The sequence below is a fragment of the Hordeum vulgare genome, chromosome 7H (assembly GCF_904849725.1).
Source record: "Hordeum vulgare subsp. vulgare chromosome 7H, MorexV3_pseudomolecules_assembly, whole genome shotgun sequence".
Taxonomy (NCBI): domain Eukaryota; kingdom Viridiplantae; phylum Streptophyta; class Magnoliopsida; order Poales; family Poaceae; genus Hordeum; species Hordeum vulgare.
In genome coordinates, this window is record NC_058524.1 from 167,442,803 (window position 1) to 167,464,621 (window position 21,819).

Sequence of the window (21,819 nt, forward strand, 5' to 3'; positions counted from 1 at the left end):
ATATAACACTTATTCTTCGACTGGCAGTTTGCACGGTCTATTTGATCGGCTATCCAGATGGCTTCCAACTTGTATCCACCAACTTCAGTTGCCAATGTTTTTGGTAACTGGTTATTTGAGATTGATAATAAGTTTAGAACCATTTTAAGGATAGGAGCGCTTGTCGTTATATGGTCACTCTGGCTGAGTAGAAATGATAAGATTTTTAATGATAAAAATTCCTCTCAATTGCAGGTTCTCTTCCGATGCATAGGTATTCCCCGTTCGTGGTCCACCATACAACGGACGGAGTTTAGAGGCTTTTTTACAGAGGTTTTTGTGCGACTGGAAAAAGTGACGAGGGATATTTTTTATCCCACATGGATGGCAGCGTGATCTCCGGATAGGTCTTTCATAGACGACGACGAGTTACGTCAACATGATTGTATTACGTCTGTTACTGTTTTATTTTTCATACTTTTCGACTGTGACTGTATACATCTTAGCTATGCAGAGATCGGGTGTAATGGTTAAAACTTCTTAAATAATAAAAGCCTTTTATCAAAAAAATCCTACCCTTCATCCAAAAATGCGCACTTTCCCGGGCACTTTTGCCTTCTAGATTAAATCCCATATGCTTCGGTCGTTTGGGTCCATAATTGAGCTCGGCGGCTGCTGGATAAAGTGAGGGAGGCTGGAGGTGGCAAGTTTATAAGCGCTTCTCACAGAGAAGACGTCATTCTTCTTGTGGTGCCATGCAATGTGATCTTTCACCTTCGCGGTTGGAATATTTAATTTGCAAATCTCACCAGCATCAAAAGGATAGAAAATTTGCCGGGCTTTGGATGAATCTCCAACTCTGTTTGGCAAGAAGGGCTTGATTGAAAAGGTGCATATCTCTGAAACCTATGACATCCGCTTTTTTCGTTTTTATCATCATCTCCCGCGAGCGAGATCCAGTGGACCTTTCTATATCCATCCTCATCTCCCCACCAAAAATCTCTTATCATTCGTTCATATTTCTCACAGAAGCCTTTAGAAAGCATGAAAACACTCATGGTGAAAGTTGGAAGAGCGTGGACCGCCGATTTTAAGAAGCCTTTAGAAAGCATGAAAACACTTATGGTGAAAGTTGGGAGAGCGACCGCCAATTTTAAGTGAACCTCTTTCGCTGCATATGACATGAATTTTTCCGACCAGTCGTTGCACCTCTTATCAAACCTATCCATGAAAGGTTGGAACTCATCATCTTTCATTCTCCCCTCAAGGTTGGGAGCCCTAGATATTTGCTCTCCAAGGATTCCGCCGTCACACCTAATATGGCTTTTATTTCCTCTCTAGTTTCGGCTGGGCACACCTCACTAAAGAGGAGGGAACACTTGTTGGTACTAAGGAGCTGCCCTGTACACCTCACTAAACAAGCTGTACATCTATCCTACACCTTTATGTTTTATACGATTGCATCAATTGCACAACAAATACAATTGTAAATTCAGCCGTAAGAACTAATATAAAGTACAAGTGTATTTGCAGATATAAACATACGTGTCGTAGCGTATACCGGAGATATTCTGGCAATTACATAAAGGTGAACAACCGCAGCTCTCACGGCAGAATCTTATGATGAATTTCAGAAGCACAGAGAGACCACATAATCTGATGACGAATGTCCTCAAGATCATCGCTGCAAGCTCGCCGAAAACAACATCGCCTCCTCCATGCTATATCGCCTGCTGTTACTCTGACCCTCCTCATTAGCATTGTCTCTGCTTCTTTCAAATGTTCTGCGGCGTCGTCTAACTGGAACTTCTTCCATTTCTGGGTCGCCCTTCACGGTGTTCTCCACACTCTGCAGCCCCTGGAGTTTCGTTTCCACATACCGCATGGTCGGCCTGTCTTCCCCCTTCATCCCCAAGCACATTGCTGCCATTGCCGCTACTTCCTTGGCTTCGTCCCCAGCCTCCTGGGAAACCTGTGAATCTAGTATTTCACTCAGCCTATCTTGGTTCAAGAGCAACATGAAGTGTGCTACTAAACTGACGCCTTCTGATGGAACATAGCCAGTTGGGTTTTTTCTTGTAAGTAGTTCCACAAGCATGACACCGAAGCTGTAAACATCACTCTTCTCGGTCAGTCGGCCTGTGTAGTAGTACTCAGGATCCAGATATCCATAAGTTCCTTGGATGGCAGTTGTTACCCCTGATTGGTCAATTGCAATACCTCTAGAAGCGCCAAAGTCCGACACTTTTGCCGTCAAGCGATCATCTAGCAGTATGTTAGATGTCTTGATGTCTCTGTGGATTATCGACATCAAAGCCGCTGAGTGAAGATAGGCCAAAGAACTTGCAACTTCAGATGCAATTCGTAATCTGTCTTTCCATGATAGTGATTGAGGAGCATCAGTATGAAGATGGGCATAGAGGGTTCCATTCGAAATGAACTCATAGATTAGCAATGGAACTTCTGTCTCGAGACAGCAACCAAAAAGCTTTACCACATTCCTGTGATTGATTTGAGAAAGGATGGCGACTTCATTTATGAACTCGTCGATCTCCCTTTTGATTACGGTTTTGGACTTCTTTATAGCAACGACGTGTTGGTCTGATAAAATGCCTTTGTACACCATGCCGTGCCCTCCACCACCGAGAATGCGAGCTCCATCAAATTTATTTGTCGCTGTCTCAAGCTCTTCTAAGCTGAAAATCATCCTTTCAGCTATATCTGTGTCTACTAACTGCTGGAGCAATAACCCACGATTTTGCTTGAAGAAATATTCCTTCATCCTTTTTGCTTTCTGATCCTTGACCTTTTTTATTGCAAAGACAACAGCAAGAACTAGCAGCAAAATAATTATGCCGCTGCCAAGTCCTATGGAGAAAATTATTCCTGCCGAAATTTACAGACAACACCATCAAAAAGCCTGCTTGTAATTATATATCCTAGTTTAATTCTGTAAAAAAAGTACCGGTGTTACAAAATTTGAGGACATAGTAATGTTTTATGGGGACAGAGAGATGAACTAATGCTTACACAATTCGCTGTGTAGACTTACCAGCTGCTAGACGACCTCGCCCTCCTTGGCATCCATTTGTCATGTAAGGATTGCCCTGGTAGCCGTCACTGCACCGGCAGACATAGCCTTCGGCGCCATTTGTGGAGTTGAGGCACATACTGTTCTTGCTGCGGCACCCAAAATCTGGCCTCTGGGCGGCCTCTTCGCAGAATAACTCGCCCAGCCCCCAGGCTGCAATTGCAGGAACAAAGAACGGGCTCATGTCAGGGTAAGACAGGAGGTCCATGAAGTATTGCTGAAGACCATAGACGTGTGACCCGTCACTCCACCACTCCTGCTCCACCATGTGCACGCTCGCGTTGAACGCCGGAGCTGGGGTTGGGGACGGGGCAACCGGGCACCTGCCAGCACCGTCGAGCGAGGAGAGCTCGATACGGCAGGACCGAAGGCCAATCGGAATGGACGGCTGGCAGCAGCCGATGCCGTTGCACACGATGTCGGGCAAGAATGTCTCGCCGGTGCTGTTATTGATCGGGCAGAAAGAAGCGCAGGAGCCATATGTCCACCCATCAACAATGTGCAGGAGGACACGGAAGCCACACCCCACGATGACGAGGCTGTTCGCCTTGGCTGACAGCACGAAGGGGGAGCCGCGACTGATCGCTAGCTGCACGTGGCTCGTGTTGCCGGCGACGAACTGTGAAACCCAGCTCCCGACGCGCACCGTGCTGTTCGCCAGAGATATCTCGACAACCTCAGGGCCAGGACCGGGACTGGCACCATTGTCCAGGAACAGCTTTGGCGGACGGTGTGTCTCATTGCAAGTGACCATGAAGCCCGGCCGGTAGCAGCCGGGGGTGGTGCCGAAGGGGTACGGGATGTCCACATCGCCGCATTTGCTCTTGCAGCCGGGCAGCGCGATGTTCATGGAACTTTCTGCTGCTGCCACTGTTATGCTGTCCCTGAGCAGGAGCACCACCACAGCGCCAACTAGAGCAGGCATTCTCATTTCGTCAATCATGCGAATGAAGCACGAGTTGATGAATGTATCTCTATTGGAGAAAGTAGCTAGAATTCATCAGAGTTACCCTGCAGCATGAATTTATCTGTTCTGGACAGCATTTGTGGGAAACTGGAAAAGTGATGACCACGACAACAGATTCATTAGTATTTTTACATGTTGAACTCCATCACATGCCTAGAAATAGTCTACGTTTGCAGATTACTTGACCTCCCAGGCATGACAAAACATTTTTTTACAAGGAGACTTGTTCACACACGCCTAGATAAGTATTGCTCGCAGTTTTCTAGAGAATATAATTACTGCTCTAAGGATGTTCCCAATGGACGTGTGATTTGGTTACTTTTACTTGGACGAAAAGGCATTTTGGTCATACCTTGATGGCTTGACCACATCCGAATACAGAACCAGTCCATTATAGACCATCAGAACTGAGTGTGACTAGTGTTATTTTCTATTGTACTACTAGTATTTTACAAGTACTACTATATAAAACTTGTACATATTGACAAAACAGAGTTAGCAAGAGTTTGACAAGGAAAGCTGGAAAGGTACCTCCTGGTGAAATGCTTAAAAAAATATCCTGAAAGCTTTGGACATATCTGAACAATTCAAAATAAATGTTTATGGATCATGACATGCTAGTTTTTTTTTTAGAAAAGGAGTGTTACCTCCGGCCTTTGCATCAACACGACATGACATGCTAGTTGTCTGCTTCAAATGAGGGTAAATATAGATTTACCTTTCAGACTGGTTCAGGGTTCTTTCAAAGGAAGCAAACTTTATCAAGAGCACCAAGGAAGTCAGAACAGCATATTCCATGCCATCTAATTTGGAGACATGCCTTCAGATCACATATTAAAGAGATATGCCATGAGAGCTGCCAGCCCTACGATGATTGGAAAACCCTGGTACTGGTACCATCATTGTGTATGCAGTGAATTTTGTGTCGCAATACCATTTTGTTCATCCCACCTAGCATCAAGTGCATATCTTGACCTTCCTTTTTCTTTGATAAGCATAATTATCAATGCATTAGATTCCATTATTTAAATGAACATCCTTCGCAGGAACAGGGCAGCTTCTTTGATTATGCTCGTCTGACAAAAACCAGTATAGTGTTGAAAGCCCTTAAATGAAACTGTCCATGGTTTAACGAGTCACTTGCCACTGATAGTGTCTTTCCTTGCTGGAAAGACTACGAAACAACTTGCTGCTCAAGAGATCATTCAGCAAGTCCATTAAATGCTTCCTCTTCTTGGATTGGTCTTTTAATCTTACTTTGAGGCATTAGTCTTTGCAAGCAACTTCAAAACTGTATCAATAAAACCTGACATTAGTCGCATTATTGCAGAAAAACAAGAAGCTCAACTTCCGTCTAGTCCTAACACTATTTTTATACTGCAACAAAGCAGGTCGAATGCCATTGTGATTTCAATGCATACTCAGTCCCCACAAAAAAAAATGCATACTCAGTCAGCTTTGGAGTCTTGTTACATCAACCAAAATATTAAGAACTAGACGGTTCTTCTCCATCTTTTATCGGCCGGCCTGAGGCTAATAGTAATTCTAGTGATTCCTTGACTGCGTCATGAAGTCGGCATCAAGTAACTAGCCCCTGCTCAACGACGATTTCATTGTTCTGCTGTAATTGGTCAGTCCCCCTCAACGACAGCCTGTATAGGGTAGCGGCAGGCAGGAACGAAATCATTGTTCTGGGGTGTGGAATCGATTTGTATGTTCAATGGCCTTCTCCTGGCAAAGAGCCTGCAGACACCAGTTGTCTTCTAAGATGTATGCCAGGTCATCCTGTGATAGCAACTGATGGCACATGTCCTGGCAGTGGTTGTTGCAGTACAGACACCGGGCGATCTGACTCAAATATGATTCCCATCAAGTACAGCATGGAGAAAGAGAACTTGCCAGTCAACTCAAGTCTTGCTTTGGTGGAGAGAAAATGGTGGAGCAAGAAGAAGAATGTCATGATGCTGCAGAAGGCGGTACCATCTGACACCAACCTGGGTGCCTCGAAAGACATACTACACACCATACCAGGGGTACCAATCAGAACGGCCATCAATTGGGTGTTCAGCAACTTGTCATGTGCTGAGGCTAGCAATTCAAGTGACTTTGGATGCCTCAGTGGCAACAGTTAGTGCCTTGAGTACCTTAATCGTGATGATTCTATAGGAGGTTACACATGCCAGTGCTGGCATGGCTACGAAGGCAACCCTTACGTGCAACATGAATGTCATGATTCTATAGGAGGTTAATACTTAGGCGATGCTGGATCGCAGCTAAGCCCCCAAGTGTGACGTGAAGTGCACACTCGGAGAAAGTTAATACTTAGGCGATGCTGGATCGCGGCTAAGCCCCCGAGTATGACGTTAAGTGCACACTCGGAGAAAGTTAATACTTAGGCGATGCTGGATCGCAGCTAAGCCCCCGAGTGTGACGTTAAGTGCACACTCGGAGAAAGTTAATACTTAGGCGATGCTGGATCGCAGCTAAGCCCCCGAGTGTGACGTGAAGTGCACACTCGGAGAAAGTTAATACTTAGGCGATGCTGGATCGTAGCTAAGCCCCCGAGTGTGACGTTAAGTGCACACTCGGAGAAATTTAATACTTAGGCGATGCTGGATCGCAGCTAAGCCCCCGAGTGTGACGTTAAGTGCACACTCGGAGAAAGTTAATACTTAGGCGATGCTGGATCGCAGCTAAGCCCCCGAGTGTGATGTTAAGTGCACACTCGGAGAAATTTAATACTTAGGCGATGTTGGATCGCAGCTAAGCCCCCGAGTGTGATGTTAAGTGCACACTCGGAGAAAGTTAATACTTAGGCGATTCTGGATCGCAGCTAAGTTTTTTTTTTAGACCGGAGTCTACGACCGCGGAAGAACTTTGAACCTGCAAAGAATTCAATCTGCTTTATATTATTTCGCCAATACTTGTTCTTTACATCGCTTCAGTCGACGGTCACGTGTAGAATCGCTTCAGGAGATCTCCGTTCCATGCGCGCGGCTCGTCTGTCTCTCTCTCGATGTTGTAGAGTCTGTATGCTCCGTTGTTCAGCACCTTGGAGATGATGAAGGATCCTTCCCACGCCGGAGCCAACTTGTGAGGTCTTTGTTGATCCACTCGGAGCACCAGGTCGCCTGCTTGGAACGTCCGACTTCTGACGTGGCGTGCATGAAAACGCCGTAGATTTTGTTGATAAATGGTCGAGCGAGTTAATGCCATCTCGCGCTCCTCTTCCAGAAGATCCACTCCGTCTTGCCTTGCTTGTTCTGCTTCGGCTTCGGAGAAGAGTTCGACTCGTGGCGCATTGTGAAGCAAGTCACTCGGAAGGACCGCTTCTGCTCCATAAACGAGGAAGAACGGTGATCGCCCTGTAGATCTGTTCGGGGTTGTGCGAAGTCCCCAAAGTACTGAAGGTAGCTCGGTAACCCAAGCGCCAGCGGCATGTCCTATCTCTCGCAGGAGTCGGGGCTTCAATCCTTGCAAAATAAGTCCGTTTTCCCGCTCTGCTTGTCCATTGGACCGAGGATGTGCTACGGAAGCAAAATCCACTCGGATGCCTTGGCTTGTACAGAAACCTTTGAATCTGTCCGAGTCAAAGTTTGTCCCGTTGTCCGTAATTATGCTGTGAGGTACACCGAATCTGAAGATGATGTCCCTGACAAACTTGACGGCTGTCGAAGCGTCGAGCTTCTTGATGGGCTTCGCTTCGATCCATTTCGTGAACTTGTGGACTGCCACCAACAGATGTGTGTATCCACCTTGGCCTGTCTTGAATGGGCCGATTGTATCTAATCCCCACACTGGAAACGGCCACACCAGAGGGATCGTCTTCAACGCAGACGTTGGCTTGTGGTACTTGTTGGAGTAGAACTAGCAGCCCTCACATCGATCAACCATATCCTTAGCCATCTCGTTAGCCTGCAGCCAAAAGAAGCCAGCCCTGAATGCCTTGGCTACGATTGCTCTCGAAGAAGCGTGATGACCGCAGGTTCCCGAGTGAATATCCTCCAGAATCAGCTGCCCCTTCTCTGGGGAGATGCATCGTTGAAGAACGCCCGAGAACTTTCCTTGTACAATTGGCCTTCAATGACAGTGAATGACTTCGACCTGCGGACTATCTGCCTGGCTTGGACTTCGTCTTCTGGAAGTTCTTGCCTCAAGATATATGCCATGATCGGCACAGTCCAATCGGGAATGACAGCCAGAATCTCCATGACCAGATCAACCACAGCAGGTACATCGACTTCAGTCGGATCTGTTGTGCTCTTGGGTTGTACCGGTTCCTCTGTGAAAGGATCTTCTTTGACTGAGGGGAGGTGGAGGTGCTCAAGGCAGACGTCACTCGGGACTGGTCTCCGAGTAGATCCGAGTTTTGCTAACTCGTCAGCTGCTTGGTTTTTCAGTCTTGGAACATGGTGGAGCTCTAGACCTTCAAACTTCTTCTCCAGCTTCCTCACTGCATTGCAGTATGTGAACATGGTGGGGTTCCTGACGTCCCACTCTTTCATCACTTGATTGACCACCAAATTCGAATCGCCGTAGACCATCAAGCGATGGACGCCGAGTGAGATGGCCATGCGCAATCCGTAGAGGAGAGCTTCATATTCTGCCTCGTTGTTGGAGGAATCGAAGTGTATCTGCAGCACGTACTTGAGCTTGTCGCCCTTTGGTGATATGATCACAACACCAGCGCCGGAGCCATTCAACATCTTAGACCCATCGAAGAACATTGTCCAATGAGCCGAGTAGATGTGGGTCGGTTGCTGTTGTTCTACCCATTCTGCTATAAAGTCAGCCAGGGCTTGAGACTTAATAGCTTTCTTGGCCTCGAACTTGATGTCACAGTACAACATCTCCATTGCCCACTTTGCCACTCGGCCTGATGCGTCTCGATTGTGGAGAATTTCCGATAACGGAGCATCAGAAACGACAGATACCGAGTGGTCTTGGAAATAATGAGCCACCTTCTTCGCAGTCATATAGATCCCATAGATAAGTTTTTGATAATGGGGATACCTCTGCTTGGAAGGAGTCAGGACTTCGGAGACGTAGTACACTGGCCGCTGAAATTTGTATGCTTTGCCTTCTTCTTCTTGCTCGACTGTAAGAACAATACTGACAACTTGATTTGTAGCCGCGATATATAGAAGAAGGGGCCCTTTACTGAGCGGAGCAGTAAGAACCGGCTGGGTGGAAAGTAGGACTTTGAGGTCGTCGAATGCGACTTGGGCTTCGTCTGTCCACTCGAAGGTATCTGATTTCTTCATGAGTCGGTACACAGGAAGTGCTTTTTCGCCGAGTCAACTGATGAACCTGCTCAAAGCCGCTAGGCAACCTGTGAGCCGTTGAACATCGTGTATTCTGACCGGCCTCTCCATTCGGACGATGGTCCCGATCTTTTCGGGGTTGACGTCGATCCCTCGTTCGGAAACAAAGAAACCGAGTAACTTTCCGCTGGGAACACCGAATGAACATTTGGCTGGGTTGAGCTTGATATCGTACCTACGAAGGTTGGCGAATGTTTCTGCCAAGTCAGTCAGCAGGTCGGAACCTTTGCGTGACTTGACTACGATATCATCCATATATGCCTCCACATTGCGACCGATCTGGTCGAGGAGACATTTTTGGATCATGCGCATAAAGGTAGCTCCTGCATTCTTCAGACCGAAAGGCATAGTGATGTAGCAGAAGCACCCGAATGGGGCGATGAAGGCTGTCTTTAACTCATCGGGACCATACAGACGGATCTGATGATAGCCCGAGTAGGCATCGAGAAATGACAAACGCTCGCAACCCGCAGTCGAATCGACAATTTGATCTATGCGGGGGAGCGGAAAATGGTCTTTCGGGCAGACCTTATTGAGATGCTTGAAGTCGATGCACATTCGGAGCGACTTGTCCTTCTTGGGCACCATGACAACATTGGCGAGCCACTCGGAGTGGTGGACCTCGCGAATGAAGTTGGCTGCCAGCAGCTTGGCCACCTCTTCCCCGATTGCCTTCCTCTTGTGCGCGGCGGACTGGCGCAGGCGCTCTCGGACAGGCCGAGCCGTGGAATCCACGTGCAGTCGGTGCTCAGCCAACTCCCTGGGTACACCTGGCATGTCAGAGGGTTTCCATGCGAAGATGTCCCAGTTCTCACGGAGGAATTGGGTGAGCTCGGCTTCCTATTTAGGATCGAGGGTGGTGGAGATGTTCGTCGGGGCAGCAGTGGCGTCCGTCGGGTGGATGCTGACCTTCTTCGTCTCTCCCGCCGACTGAAATGCAGACTCTGAAGACAGCTTTTTCGAGCGCATCAGGTCGGCGGGGTCGACTGTTTTCTTGTACTCGTCCAGCTCGAGGACGGCCATCTGCTGGTCGGCGATTCTTGATCCCTGCTGCAGACACTCTTCAGCCCGCTGCCGATTGCCTGTGATGGTGATCACACCTTTCGGGCCTGGCATCTTCAGCTTCAGGTACACGTAACATGGACGGGCCATGAAGTGCGCATACGCTGGGCGACCCAGAATTGCGTGATAAGCGCTCTGGAAGTCAACCACTTCGAACGTCAGCTTTTCCTTGCGGAAGTTCTTGTCAGAGCCAAAAACGACGTCCAACGCGATCTGGCCGAGTGACTTGGCCTTCCGTCCTGGGACGACTCCGTGGAATTGCGTGCTGCTCTCGCTGAGTTTGGACATCGGGATGCCCATCCCCTTGAGTGTGTCGGCGTACATGATGTTCAAGCCGCTGCCGCTGTCCATGAGGACTTTGCGCAGTCGGACTCCTTCTACCACCGGGTCGACGACCAGGGCCTGTCTTCCCGGGGTGGGTACATGTGCCGGATGATCCGACTGATCGAAAGTGATCGCAGTTTGGGACCATTTGAGGAACTTGGGTTGGAAGGGGTGGCCATATTCACCTCTCTGTTCACCAGCTTCAGTCGGCTCTTGCTCTCGATGTCGGCAAAGATCATCAGGGTTGCATGGACTTGGGGGAACGGATCTTCCTTATCCTCCTCATCCTGTTCATGGTCCTTCTCACTCGGTTGCCCTTCGCTGAACCCCTGGATCAGGAGGCGACACTGTCGAGTGGTATGCTTTGCATATATGGGGTTGCCTTCTTCGTCCATCTTCGTGTGAACCGGACAGGGCTGGTCCAGGATGGGGTTATTGAACTGCTTCTTCTTGGGGGTAAACTGCGCCTTCCCTTTGCCCTTGGACTTGGCATTGGTTACGGCTGCAGCTTCTGCTTGCGGAGCGGTCGAAGCTTTCTGCTTCTGCTTCCGAGTGTTGCCCCCATCGCCATCAGCGACTGTTTTGTGTTTGCCGCTTCGGATGTGGTCCTCTTCTTCGCCATTTGCGTAGCGTGTAGCTATCTCCATCATCTTGCTCATGGAGATGTCGCCTGTTCGACCGAACTTCAGGTACAGATCCCTGTACCGCACGTCTGCCTTGAAAGCACAGACTGCTTGATGCTCGGTGACGTTCTCCACCGTGTGATAGAGAGTTGTCCAGCGCTGGATGAAGTCACGCAGGGGCTCATTCTGCTTCTGGACGCAGTGCTGGAGTTCCACAAGGCCAGCAGGGCGCTTGCACGTCCCTTCGAAGGTCCTGATGAACACTTGGGCCAGATCTGCCCAACTGTAGATGCTTGAGGGGGCCAACTGGTGATTCCCGTCGCCAATCGGAAGTTGGGAGGGATGTCAGCCGAACGGATGGCTCGACTGAAACACTCGGGGCCAGACACGGTGGCCCTGCTTCCACTCGGACGGTCGATATCGCGACCATCGTGGTGGGCTCGACCTCTGTCGACTCTTCGCTGGGCGATACGTCCTCTTGCGTCGGGTCTTGGGTCGTAAGTGTCGCCGACTGAACGCCGATCATCATGATGTTGGGACCCATAGGGCCCACCCCGCGGAGGGGTGCGTGAGCGGCGACGGTCTTCGTGAATCACGGAACGGCTGCCTCCTCTGTGGCGCTGATGGGAACCAGGGCTGTGAACCAACCGATGCGTATTCGCGTGGACGGAACTGTTATAGATCCGGTTGTGCGACTGGGAGACTGCTGAATTCTGCTGCTGCGCCGTGTGCAATAGGGCTCGGATCTGCTCGATCCCTCTACCAGCCTCTGAATCAGTCGGCTGGAGGGAATCGGCTATCTTGGCAGCTGCAGCCAAGTTGAGGAGGGGTGTGCGGAACAGCTCCACGTTGCTCCGCCGAGTGTGCCGACTAGCAGAACGGCGAGGTGGACGACGTGCGCCGGACGCTTCGCCGATCTCGTGCTCGTTCCGGCCAGCCTGACGGGGATCTTCATGGGAGTTGGCCATGTGTACTTCTGCTGCGGGCCCGTGACCCGCATACTCGGAAGGAAACTCAGTCGGAACCGAGTCCGAGTGATGTGCCGACGGGGCAACCACAACGGACTCAAGAACTGTCACTTGCGAAGATGCGTTCTGGCGCGCCTCGGCGTGTTGCACCCAACGCTGGAGCCGTGGACGGCGGGACTGCTTGCTGCGGCGCGTGGCAGCGGTGCAGGTCGACACCGGAGTCGACTGTTGAAGAAGAAGGACGCCGCGAGCGCCGGCACGGAAGTGCGTAGCCCCGCGACGGGGAAGCGCCTCGACGTCAAGGGGCGCATCCCGAAGCCACGCTGAATCGTCGACGAAGAAGGAGAGAGCGCCGAAGAGGATCTGGTGACCCATGCTCGAATCTCCACCGGACGACATGACGAAAGGAAGTAGTCGCAAACTCGTCGGATGTCGCTTAGACGCCTGCCCCACGGTGGGCGCCAACTGTCGTGGGTATAAGCCTGACAGTAGATGTGTAGGATACGAATGAGATGGGCAAAATCCTAGCTACGGCGAGGTTGTATGAGTTCAGGCTCCTCTGCGGTGGAGGTAACAGCCCTACGTCTCAGTGCTCTCGGAGCTTGTTGTCGAGTGTAATATGGAATACAATGATTTGCTAACCCCTCTACCAGTGGGGGGGGCGGCTTATATAGAGTGCGCTGCCCTCCACAACGGTTCTGGTACGGGGGTGGAGTAACGGGGGTTGAATGCGTACGTTACAGGTAACGTATGCCCTAAATGCTAATAAATGCACCCGGAAACGTACTGCAGTTTCCCTCCAGAGAGGTTACGATGTACCGAGTGTATCCAGTCGGTTAGCTTGGTATCCTCCGAAAGCTAGTCTCCGACTGGATGATTGAGTACCTGATGTTGATTCGGGGACTCCTTAATTCAGTCGGGACAGACTTAGGGCCCTGTCCTTTGTGTGGGGTAGTCCTTGGGTAGGACCTGTATGGCAGGCTTATGACCCTACCCTAGGACTATGACCCCATCTGTGGGGGAACTAAATGGGAGGCTCTGTTTTGCCCGTGTTGCGGTCTGGCCTGAGTGGCAATTTGAATGTAATAACGTCATCCAATAGGGGTAGAGTTCAAAACGAAAGGTTTTCTTTTGAGGGGCTGGCTAGAATTGCCAGAACTGTTAGGTTCTCACAATTCTGAAATGCACTAGTAATTCTGGTAATTCTCAGATAATTCCTGGGGAAGAAACGAGTTCTTTTGCGACTGTAATTTTTTGAAAAGTAATTCTTCAGAATTGAGTCAAAAGAACTCGCCCATAGTCCATTCCGATTTTAGAAGCTTCTAGATGCTTCCTCATTTTTTTAGTTATCTATCATTTTTTTTCAAGGATTTTTTATTTCATTTTTTCTTTTTCGTTTTGTCTCTGTCTCTCTCTTTTTCATATTCATTCTTTTTTTTGTTTTAATTTTGATGAAAAGGTTTCTTCTCATTTTATTTTTAATTTTAAAAGAAACACAAACAACTTTTGTGTGCGCCGGCGCTGCACAATGGGTCGGCGCAGTAATACTACATAATGTGCTAGGCCGGCCCATAGAACACTCACGTGATCGATCTAACGCGAAGCGGTGCTGTAAGCACATATTAGGACGTAGGCATTTCCTATTTAACGCTACAGACGTCACTTAACGTACATTTTTGTTAACTGGCGCCTGTGGTGTTCATAATGGGCCAGCCAATTTAAGCGACGGTTAATGATTTTTCTAAAAATATTCTTCGAAAATTTTAAAATATTGATGAACTTTTTCAAATTTTTAACAAATATTTTTAAGATTGATGAATTTTTCTCTGAAAATTGATGAACCTTTTCTAAAATATTAAAATCCTATTATTTTTGAATATCGATTAACTAATCTAAAATTTTGTGAACATCTTTTTGAAAATTGATGAATTTTATTAAAAATGATGAACTTTTTTCAGCTCAATTAACTTTTTTTTAAATACATGATCGTTTTTATAATTTCTATGAAGTTTCTAAGAATTTAATCAATTTTTTACAATTTGAATGAACTCTTTTTCAAATTAAGAACTTTTTCAAAATTGATGAGCCTTTATTAAAGATATAAACTTTTTTCAAATAGATGGACCTTTTCCTTTAAATCTGTAAAGCTTTTTCGATTTCATATTTTTATTTTAGTCATAAATAAAAAAATTGTGCGTTTTTTCCTACCGAATCAACAGAATAAAAAACAAATCAAAAAATAACTGGGCAGCATGCTAGTGGGCCGGCCTATGCCAGCGATACTGCAGGCGTCGGGTCGTTAACGGTTGCCTACAGCGCTGCATAGAACGTCTTCAGTAGCTATGTCTCAAAGGGAGCCGGTTAATGGACCAACCCAATACCCATTAGAGAGGTTGATATCATCATGCATCATATTTTGAAAATGACTAGATAAATATGTTCCAAAAACAAATTAGTTAATGTTACAAAGTGATTATTACACATTAAAAATGTTCGTAGCATAAAAAACTATTTTTTTAATTTTAAAAAATTGATTGTACTATGCAAAACAATGCATGTTTTAGGGCAACAACAACAATGTTAATATTCACGCATTTTGAAAAAATAAGTGTATCTGCCATTTTGAAAATTGTGAAAAATGTTTGTTTAGTTTAGAAGAAATGTTCTTTGACATTAAAAACGTACATTTACATTTTCTAAAAAAATCAGATGTTTGAAAATATGTTCTTGACATTGTAAAAATATTTCCATGCAATGCAAAAATAAAGTTTGCATAGTGATTCCGTATCATTAAAAAAATATGTTACCGTGTATTCGAAAAATGTTTACCATGTATTTGAAAAAATATTAAAACTTTGAAAAAAAGTTAAACATTACTTTAAAATGTTAAACATGTATAACAAAATGTTTAGATGTATTGGAAGAATGTACAATGTGTATGAGTAAAAAGTAGAGATGAAAACACATATTTGAAAAAATGCTAATCATACGAAATAATGTAGACATGTGTTAAAGAAAAGAAAGCAAAAAAGAAACCCAAGAAAAAGGTAAGAAAAGAGAAATGAAAAAAAAGAAAGTAGAAAATAAAAAACAAAAAAGGAGAAACCCAAAAACCATGCTGAAAATAAAAACCCTAATAAAAGAAAGCACACGAGGAAAAAACAACGTGTCAGGTTGTTAAAGTAGACGGCATGCCTTATAGCCCCCTCACAAGAGGCGAGCCACATAGTAGGCGATACACAGACCACACACATCAAAATTCTTTCTTTTGTTTGAGGGGAAAATACTTTGGATTGGTTCGAACGTCCGGAATCCTACAAAGTGAAGCCAAGCTGAAGGTGGGTTGTAGGCGGCCGGTCGTTCGCCATGTACGAACCCAAAACGGGGGTGGAGGCCACACATTTAATCATTTTTGCCACAGTTCCACGTGAAAACCTCCCTCTTCCCATTTCCTCCCCACGATCGTCATTCCCCCTCCCCCACAATTCCACCGTCCGCCGCCTCGATGGAGCCGACCCGGAAGGAGTAGACAGAGATGTTCAACATTTCTTCCACAGTTACGCAAAGCACAAGCGTGTTAAAGCGGCGAAAGAATAAGGCAGAAGAAGCGGCGGTGAGACCTCATCTGGCAAAGAATGTTTGGCTTTTGATTTATGGGTCGTGTGAGCGGTTGGCATTGCATTTTCTGTCTTTAGTCGGTCCTCACATGCTACCCGGTAGGGCGGTGTCATTTTCTATGGTTAGTTTGTGTTTACCATCTAAGATTGACTCTAGTCGTGCCCCAGGATGCCCTCCAGGACACCTTTTTAGGTTCAGTATTAGGCTCGGGGGCGCTTTTTGACCGAAAAACGGCCCAGCCACGCCCCCAACGCTCCGAGGATGTCAAAATAGCGTCAACATACCCACGCGAAACCCGGCGCGCTAGGGGCTCTTGGGGGCGCCGGCGGAAGTTTCGTCGATTCACGTCTTCCCACGTGTCCTTTTTTGGCCCACTTCATCATTTCGTTCACAAACTTTTGATTGGGATGGGGGTATGGTTGTGTAACATCCAAGGTGCGACACTTTCCATATTTGGGAACGAGGCCTTAATATGGAAAGAAGCGCATCTTACCGTTTCGCAAGTACAGAAATCATCGCAATACATAAATGAAGAGATGTGTATATGGAATGGCTTACACTCGCCACAAGTTAAGTTACAAGTCATTCAACAATTTATTTCAAGTCATCCATAACACAGGGTCCGGCTACGGACAAGATAAACGGAAAATTGCAATGATTTGTCTCGCTAGCCCAGGAGACGACCAAGGTCCTCTAATCATGGGGCTACGTCACGTACATGTGGACATTGCCTTCATCGAACTCCCACTGAAGCTGCGTGGCGTGGCAAACACCTGTGGATCTATGGTACATGCACCTGTGGTGTTGTAGTAATCTGTGAGCCATAGGGACCCAGCAATCTTGCGACCATGATACCAGAACTAATCAAGCTACCGGGTATGGATGGATAAGTGTTTAGGTTGCAGCAACACTAAGCATATATGGTGGCTAACTTACGAGAACATAATGTAAAGTGAGTGTTCTACGCGTGACGGTAGTGAACTACATGTTGGGGATCGTAGTAATTTCAAAAAAATTCCTTCGCCATGCAAGGATCTATCTATGGAGAAACCAGCAACGAGCAAAGGGGTAGAGCATCTTCATACCTTTGAAGCTCGCTAAGCCGAAGCGTTGCTACAACGCGGTTGATGTAGTCGTACTCGCAGCGATTCAGATCGCGGTGGATTCCGATCTATGCACCGAACAACGGTGCCTCCGCGTTCAACACACGTGCAGCCCGGTGACATCTCCAATGCCTTGATCCAACAAGGAGGGAGGAGAGGTTGAGGGAGAGCTCCGGCAGCACGACGGTGCGGTGACAATAGAGCTGCGTGGTAACTCCGGCAGGGCTTCGCCAAGCTATGCGGAGGATGAGGAGGAGGAAGGGTAGGGCTGTGATGACGAGATGATGTATATACTTCTCGCCCCTCGTTGGATACCCCAAGTGGAAGGTGGAGATGTAGTCAGCAGCAAATTTCCCTCACACAGAGACTGTAAGGTTTATCAAACCAGCGGGACTCCTAGGCTCAACAAGTAGGTGTCTTCCACCCTGGCGCTAGCAGAATACTGTTGGGGAACGTTGCATGGGAAACAAAAAAAATCCTACGCACACGAAGACCTATCATGGTGATGTCCATCTACGAGAGGAGATTTGGATCTACGTACCCTTGTAGATCGCACAACAGGAAGCATTAAGAAACGAGGTTGATGTAGTGGAACGTCTTCACGTCCCTCGATCAGCTCCACGAACTGTCCCACGAACCGTCCCGTGATCGTCCCACGATCCGTTCCGATCTAGCGTCGAACGGACGCACCTCCGCGTTCAGCACCCGTACAGCTTGATGATGATCTCGGCTTTCTTGATCCAGCAAGCAAGACAGAGAAGTAGATGGGTTCTCCGGCAGCGTGACGGCGCTCCGGTGGTGGTGAGGATCTATTCCTGCAGGGCTCCGCCCGAGCTCCGCAGAAATACGATCTAGAGGTAAAACTATGGTGTCTAGATCTGAGTTGCACGTGGCAAAAGTTGTCTCAAATCAGCCCTAGACCACCACTAAGGGCTAGTGCGGCAAAATTGGCAAAAATGACCCCTCGGGCGAAAGAACTCACGAAGTGAACCCTAATGTGAAACATTTCACTCGTCTGACCCTTTTGTGTGACGCCCGACATCTAGGCGCCACACTACACTGTGTGACGCCTAAGTCGTCGGCGCCACACGCCCCGACCACCTGGCAGAGAGTGCCCCCACAGGCAGTGTGACGCCTAAGCCTCAGGCGTCGCACATTGTAATGTGTGGCGCCGAACGCTTAGGCGCCACACATTGACTTATACAGCCACGGGCCAGCCCCCCTCCCCCACCCCCTCCTCATTCCCCATTCAAACCGGCGCCGGCTGGCTCATCTCCAAGTCCGAATACCCTCCCCCACCCCCTCCAGACCTGGTGATTTCTTCCGTGGATTGATCCCCCAAGCTTGTCTACGAGGTAATCTCTTCCGTTTCCCATCTCTCTATCCAAATGGAATTGGTTTTCGTTTGAAGATGAGTAGATGAGTAGATTCATATGAGTAGATGAGTAGATTCATATGAGTAGTTAGGATATGAGTAGTTAGGATATGAGTAGATTCATATGAGTACATTCATATGAGTAGTTAGGATATGAGTAGATTCATATGAGTAGTTAGGATGAGTAGTTAGGATATGAGTAGATTCATATGAGTAGTTAGAATATGAGTAATATGTAGATGAGTGGATTAGTAGATGAGTAGATTCATATGAGTATTTTTTTGAATATGAGTACATTCATAAGTTTTTTTTGTGATATGTAGGATGGTGTGGCTTTTGAATGATGTTTATGACGTTGAACACCGGGCCTATTTGATGTCGGAGAAGAAAATGGTAAGTAGATCATATGTTAAAAAATCATGTATTTAATAAGATGAAAATGTAATGATATCACTCACTCCTATCTGTTTGCAGGAGCTTATGCCCTTGAAGATCCGGTCTCACGGGGCATCGACTCTAATGCAGTACGATGAACGGTACGCACCATACATCGAGATGACATGACTCCTTCCATTCATTCAGCTTGTGAGTCGGTCAACGCCCAATCTGAACGCTGCGGCAGTCACTGCACTTATTGATCGGTGGAGGCCGGAGACCCATAGTTTTCACCTTCGGACCGGAGAGATGACAGTGACTCTTCAAGATGTTTCCATGATCACCGTACTTCCGATCGAGGGGAAGCCTCTTTGTATGAGCACTGATTCCGAGGGATGGCGGCAACAAATGGAGGCCCTTATTGGTATGTCGCCTCAAGAGCCGGAGGTAGAAGATGGAGGGAAGAAAGATTGAGTCCCATTCCGCGCTCCTTTCACTTGGATTGCCGCCAACTTTGCTCATTGTCCTCAGGACGCAAATGACGAGGTGATCCAGACGTATGCTCGCGTGTACATGTGGTATGCCATCTCTAGGACTATCTTCGCTGACAGCACTAGCTAGAATGCTCCATGGATGTGGCTGAAGGCATTGACTGTTTTCGACAACAAGTTCAGTTGGGGATCGGCTGCACTGGCTTACTTGTATCGGCAGGTAATAAATTATTAATAGTAAGTACTCTCTGTTATACTTTTCTACTAAACTGATGCATGTTTGTTGTTACTTGTAGTTGGAAGATGCTTGTCGCAGGTCCACAAAGGACGGTGGAGTTGGTGGTTGTATGCTCCTACTTTCGATATGGAGCTGGGAACGCCTTCCTGTTGGACGCCCTAAAACCGCAAAGTGGAACACCTAGGATGACCACGGCAACCCTGTACGGCTTCCTACCTGGGCTTACAAGTGGGACGTGGTATCGGAGGTGGCAAGCGAAGTGAATCTATTGTACAAGCAATACACCAACGAGATGGATTCGCTTACCGCCGAGCAGGTAAGATTGTTTCAGAGTTGACTCCCAGCTTTTGTTGTGAGTAAAATGAATTGTGCCTTTTATGTTGTGTTGTAGGTGGAACGGCAGCCATATGGTGCCGGGCCAAACTTTGGTGATGCACACACGTTCCAGCTCAATCCAATATGCCTGCAGGAAAAACATCTTTGGCTAATGTGTTGTCCCCTTATATGCAATTGGGCGGTTGATGACCCACAAGCATAGGGGATCAATCGTAGTCCTTTAGATAACTAAGAGTGTCGAACCCAACGAAGAGCAGAAGGATCTGACAAGTGGTTTTCAGCAAGGTAAAATCTGCAGGCACTGAAATTGTCGGTAACAAGTGATTATGTGGTGAGGTGAATCGTAGCAAGCAACAAGTAACAAAAGTAGCAACGGTGCAGCAAAGTGGCCCAATCCCTTTTGTAGCAAGGGACAAGCCTGGACAAAGTCTTATAGGAGGAAAAACGCTCCCGAGGACAGACGGGAATTTCTGTCATGCTAGTTTCATCATGTCCATATGATTCGCGTTCGTTACTTTGATAGTTTGATATGTGGGTGGACCGGTGCTTGGGTACTGCCCTTACTTGGACAAGCATCCCACTTATAATTAACCCCTCTCGCAAGCATCCGCAACTACGAAATAAGAATTAAGACAAAGTCTAACCATAGCATTAAACTAGTGGATCCAAATCAGCCCCTTGTGAAGCAACGCATAAAGTAGGGTTTAAGCTTATGTCACTCTAGCAACCCATCATCTACTTACTACTTCCCAATGCCTTCATATAGGCCCAAATAATGGTGAAGTGTTATGTAGTCGACGTTCACATAACACCACTAGAGGAAAAACAACATACAACATATCAAATTACCGAACGAATACCAAATTCACATGACTACTATTAGCATGACTTATCCCATGTCCTCGGGAACAAAAGTAACTACTCACAAAGCATAATCATATTCATGACCAGAGAGGTAATGAGTAGCATCAAGGATCTGAACGTAAACTCTTCCACCAAGCAATCCAACTAGCATCAACTACAAAGAGTAATCAACGCTACTAGCAACCTTACAAGTACCATCGGGGTCGCGAGACGGAGATTGGTTACAAGTGATGAACTAGGGTTTGGAGATGAGATGGTGCTGATGAAGATGTTGATGGTGATGAGTCCCCTCCGATGAGAGAGGAGTGTTGTTCATGACGATGGCGACGATTTCCCCCTCCGGGAGGGAAGTTTCCCCGCAGGATCGTCCTGCCGGAGCTCTAGATTGGTTCTGCTCAAGTTCCGCCTCGTGGCGGCGGCGAAACCACGAAAAAGCTCCTCCTTGATTTTTTCCTGGACGAAACCCTCCATATAGCAAAAGAGGGGGGCAAGTGGGCCAGCAGGGTGCCCACAAGCCCCCATGGCGCGACCTGGGGGGGTGGCCGCGCCGTGCAGGCTTGTGGCCACCCCCTAGCGCCCCTGTGGCACTTCTTCGGCCCAGTATTTTTGATAAATCGGAAAAAATCCTTGTTGATTTTTACGGCGTTTGGAGTTTCGCAGAATAGGTATCTCAAACTTGCTCCACTTTCAGGCCAGAATTCCAGTTGCCGGTATTTTCCCTCTTCATGTAAACCTTACAAAATAAGAGAGAAAAGGCATAATAATTGTACCGTGAAGTGAAATAACAGCCCAAGAAGCGATCAATATCAACATGAAAACATGATGCAAAATGGACGTATCAACTCCCCCAAGCTTCGACCTCGCTTGTCCTCAAGCGAAAGCCTAGATCAATAAATATGTCCACATGTTTAGGGAGAGAGGTGTCGACAAAACAAGATACGAACATGCATGCATCATGATCATGATGAGAACAGCAATACCAACATATAATCTCTCATGCTAAAGTGATAATTCCTTCACAAAGTAAAGCATGGATCAAGAACCTTACCGAGAAGTAACAACTGATAGCCTTTAGTCATTG

At 47.3% G+C, this 21,819-nt stretch overlaps 1 protein-coding gene across 1 annotated transcript; it reads right to left on the reverse strand.

Annotated features, from left to right (window-relative positions):
* Positions 1–1,426: 1,426 nt before the first annotated feature.
* LOC123413345 (wall-associated receptor kinase 3-like) lies at positions 1,427–6,221 on the reverse strand. The gene is made up of 3 exons (XM_045106289.1): positions 4,756–6,221; positions 3,032–4,124; positions 1,427–2,865 (listed from the first exon to the last, which is right to left on the reverse strand). The coding sequence occupies exons 2-3, from the start codon at positions 4,011–4,013 to the stop codon at positions 1,658–1,660; spliced, it is 2,190 nt and encodes a 729-aa protein (XP_044962224.1). The 5' UTR covers positions 4,014–4,124; positions 4,756–6,221; the 3' UTR covers positions 1,427–1,657.
* Positions 6,222–21,819: the final 15,598 nt, after the last annotated feature.